General features: G+C 55.2%; 1 protein-coding gene across 1 annotated transcript in view; it reads left to right on the top strand.

The window, feature by feature from the left end:
* Positions 1-310: 310 nt before the first annotated feature.
* ACA1_396970 (mRNA capping enzyme, large subunit) overlaps positions 311-3,324 on the top strand; it is a gene marked incomplete at both ends in the record, with an annotated part of 4,596 nt that continues 1,582 nt past the window's right edge. The window contains 15 exons of the mRNA XM_004351596.1: positions 311-760; positions 837-971; positions 1,039-1,113; positions 1,302-1,406; positions 1,483-1,542; positions 1,648-1,766; positions 1,817-1,855; positions 1,884-1,959; positions 2,021-2,078; positions 2,112-2,216; positions 2,285-2,449; positions 2,606-2,640; positions 2,710-2,840; positions 2,907-2,980; positions 3,043-3,289. Of these exons, the coding sequence (XP_004351648.1) occupies positions 311-760; positions 837-971; positions 1,039-1,113; positions 1,302-1,406; positions 1,483-1,542; positions 1,648-1,766; positions 1,817-1,855; positions 1,884-1,959; positions 2,021-2,078; positions 2,112-2,216; positions 2,285-2,449; positions 2,606-2,640; positions 2,710-2,840; positions 2,907-2,980; positions 3,043-3,289 (1,874 nt within the window). The remainder of the gene's footprint in view (positions 761-836; positions 972-1,038; positions 1,114-1,301; positions 1,407-1,482; positions 1,543-1,647; positions 1,767-1,816; positions 1,856-1,883; positions 1,960-2,020; positions 2,079-2,111; positions 2,217-2,284; positions 2,450-2,605; positions 2,641-2,709; positions 2,841-2,906; positions 2,981-3,042; positions 3,290-3,324) is intronic.

Below are 3,324 nucleotides of genomic sequence, written 5' to 3'. Positions count from 1 at the left end.
CGATCCAGGGTTCTATCACCATAGCTCACCCCTTGTCCGTCAGGCTGGAGATACGTGTAACACGCTCAACCACATTTTCAAGCATGTCATGAGCCAAGCCGATGCCTGGCTCGTGTTTCCCCGAATGCCTGAGCTCCACAACCAATTCTGGTCTCTTTACAGCAGTTCGTACCATCTCGGCCTTGTCTGCACCCTTATGTTGTTACAGCTAATAAGGTGCAACCCTCATACAGGCATCTACGGCGTACTGGGAAAGTGGACACAGAAGAAGGAGAGTTATGCTGCATTCAGCTACGCGCTAATGGTGACCATGGTGACGCTGGCCAACCGCGAATTCATCGACGAGCATGGGGAGGATCTCATCGCCCGGTTGACCACGTGCGCGAAGAATGATCGAGAGCGAGACTGGGAGACGAAGGACGAAGACAACGCTGAACGGAAGGGATCACGGAACCGAGAGAAAGAGCAATCACAGCCCGTCGATAAGAAGGACGTAACCTCGTCGGCACCGTCATCTTCCTCCCCCATGAGCTCCTCCGCTTCGTCGTCAACTGCGACGCCGCTGCTGTCTTCCTCGCCGCACCACTACCTCAGCTTGATACTCAGCTACTTGCGGACGCTCAACGAAGCCTACGTGCGAGAAGGAGGCGAGAGCTACAGTCGACAGATGCAAACGGCCACCCAATTCCTCTTCGCGTGGCAGAGCCTGGCCGTGTCGAGCGAACAATACCACCTGCTGGAGCAGATAGCACAAGCCATTGTACGTCTGGAGGAATTCACAGGCTCTCTGCTTCAGGTCATATGCAAGAAAGAGTAACGAGTATGTTGTGGTGCAGGCGCAGCGCGATGCACGGCAAGGATTAGCTATGGTGCTGTTCCAGCTGCCTCACTCCGGAACGAACGAAATAGTCCTCCAGCTTTCGCTTGGCCTTAGCGTCCTCTCTTGCATGCTCAAGCATCAAGCAGACCTGGTAAGCTTCTTCTCCCCTTTGATCTGGACGACAGCTATCGCTCATCCTTTGCCGTCCTCGTGTACAGATGAAGCCGTATCAAACCAAGTTCCTGGCGTTCTTCAGCAGCATCTGGGGTGAAACAGGCGAGCCGGAACCTCGCGTGCTTGCTGGCATTCTAAATTGCCTCCCGCATATTGATTTACCGGTGCTCTCACGACAGCGAGTACGCTCTCCTTTTGCACTGCGTGTGCTTCTCGATCCGAAGATGTACGACTGACTATTGGCATTTAGATTACCTTGCGTGTCGTGCGATCACTCGCGTGGGCCACTGGAATGGAAGAGAGACAGTCAGGAGTCAACGCGCTCGCCTTCTTATTCGCCAAGTACGCTGATGAGGTGCTGCTGGCGGGCCTTTCAGCCATGCTGGACCACCTGGAGGATCTCGATCATGAGGTAAGTCAACATCTTCGAGTAGCACAGAAGTGATATCAAACTAACAACTTGGCGTTAGTTGGACGGGGACGTGCAGCGGAGGTTCATCATCAACACAGGGAGCGGAGAACCTGACCAAAAGCGGCACTTCCAGAACGTGCTCGAACTTCTGCAGACCTATCTGCAACTTGCTCCGTCACTTCCTCCCAGAACTCCCCTCGGCGTCCTCTCCCCTTGTACCACCCGTCCCACTCACGCGCAGTGGCGAGAACTTCGACACAGACTCGAGGCCATCTGCTTGCTATGGCTCGCATCTCCTGACTTCAGCAGCAGGAGCAAGGCGCTCTCCGTGCTCGATCTCTTCAACTCCCGTGTGTTCAGGTTCGTCTTCGACACATTTACATTTTCCAGATTGATGTTGTCTTTGACAGTCATAACAACCCGCAGGCAGCACGAAGCGATTACAAGACGTACGTGTCTGCTCGTGAACGAGATCAGGCAGGCCAAGGCCACGGACAGCGAGGAGCACCTGTGGTCACCCACACTTACCTACATCTTCGAGTGCAAGCAAACGGTAATGACCGGCTGCAGTTGCCCTACCCGCTTTTTGTTCTAAGCCTCTCTGTGTTATTCAGGAGCTCGCCGGTGTGCTCCACAGCAGCTGGCTGCAGTTGATGCGTCCGATGCAGAGGAGTGCGTTCGACTTTGATAGAGTTACATGTGCAGAGCCTGAGAAGCTTCAGGAGTGGAAGAATCATCTTCGCTTCCTTCTCTGGGCTCTTCCATCCGCCTTCCGGCCAGAGACGAACGGAGACACCTCTGCTTCATTGCGTACGTGCCGCCTCGCACTTCGTTTCAACCTGAGAGTCGCCTCACTCTCTGTCCCCTTGTTCTTGCAGAGGTGCCTCCACTGAGCGACATCAACCAAACCTGCGTCGACAAGCTCTTCCGCCATGTGGCCACCGCGGTCAATCACAGCCCGGAGATGAGCAACCACCTGATTGAAATACTCGCTGCCGGCACCCCGCTGAACAGACGATGCAAGGACGCACCATCGGGCAGCAGTGTCGTTTTACCTCTCTGGAAGGACGCTCGAGTGCAATCGTACTGTGTCGAGCTGCTTCTTCGCCACTTGAGTGTCGCCTCAAGCAAAGTGAGCGAGCCACTGGAAAGCTCGGGCTCACTCGCTACTCGGCGTCTGTTCTGCCCAGCGGCAGCAGGACCTTCGTCGTACGATGAAGCCCTCTACACTCAGGTATCGAAATACCCTGCTATCATTGCTCGCTTGTGTATCTTGCGATCCAACTGATCAACATCTGTATAGCAAGGTAATGTGGAGCTCCTGGCGCTCTTCGCCCGTTACTCGAGCACCGAAGATACCACCTCCGAGCTGGTGCGTCTCCTCAGCGACACCGTGAACGCTTGGCTCGGATACCACGCCGATCGCCAGATCCGGTATGGTCCCCATTAGTCCACACGACAATACACTCTCGCGGGACTGATGTATTGTTTGTCCTGCAGGATCAATCCGGCCATACCCCCTTCCACAAGGCTCGCTGCGGCAGTTATTGTGACCACGGTCGTGCGGCGCATGGGTACGTGTAATTTTATCGTGCAGCTCTTGGCACATCAGTACTAATACCCTCTTCACACCTAGGGACCGATACCGACGTAAGTCCCAGGGCCGAGGCCGTGCTCAGCTTCCTGGCGTCGTTGCTGTTCCGTACGCCATTGAAGCAGCGGCGATCAATGTCAACCTCCAAGTCTCCCCGCTCTTCGTATCGCGGCCTGCTCAACTTGATTACTCATTCGAGTGTTGAAGGCGGAGGAGGAAAGAAGGACGTCATCCAGCGCATCGAGGAGACCATCGAAAAGGAGTCGAGGGACGAGCAGCAGGAACGCAAGTCCGGCTCTGAACGGAAGACGAGCATAAGCGAGC

The sequence above is a fragment of the Acanthamoeba castellanii genome (assembly GCF_000313135.1).
Source record: "Acanthamoeba castellanii str. Neff unplaced genomic scaffold scf7180000084759, whole genome shotgun sequence".
NCBI classification, from domain to species: Eukaryota; Discosea; order Longamoebia; family Acanthamoebidae; genus Acanthamoeba; species Acanthamoeba castellanii.
This window is presented reverse-complemented; position numbering and strand designations above follow the sequence as displayed.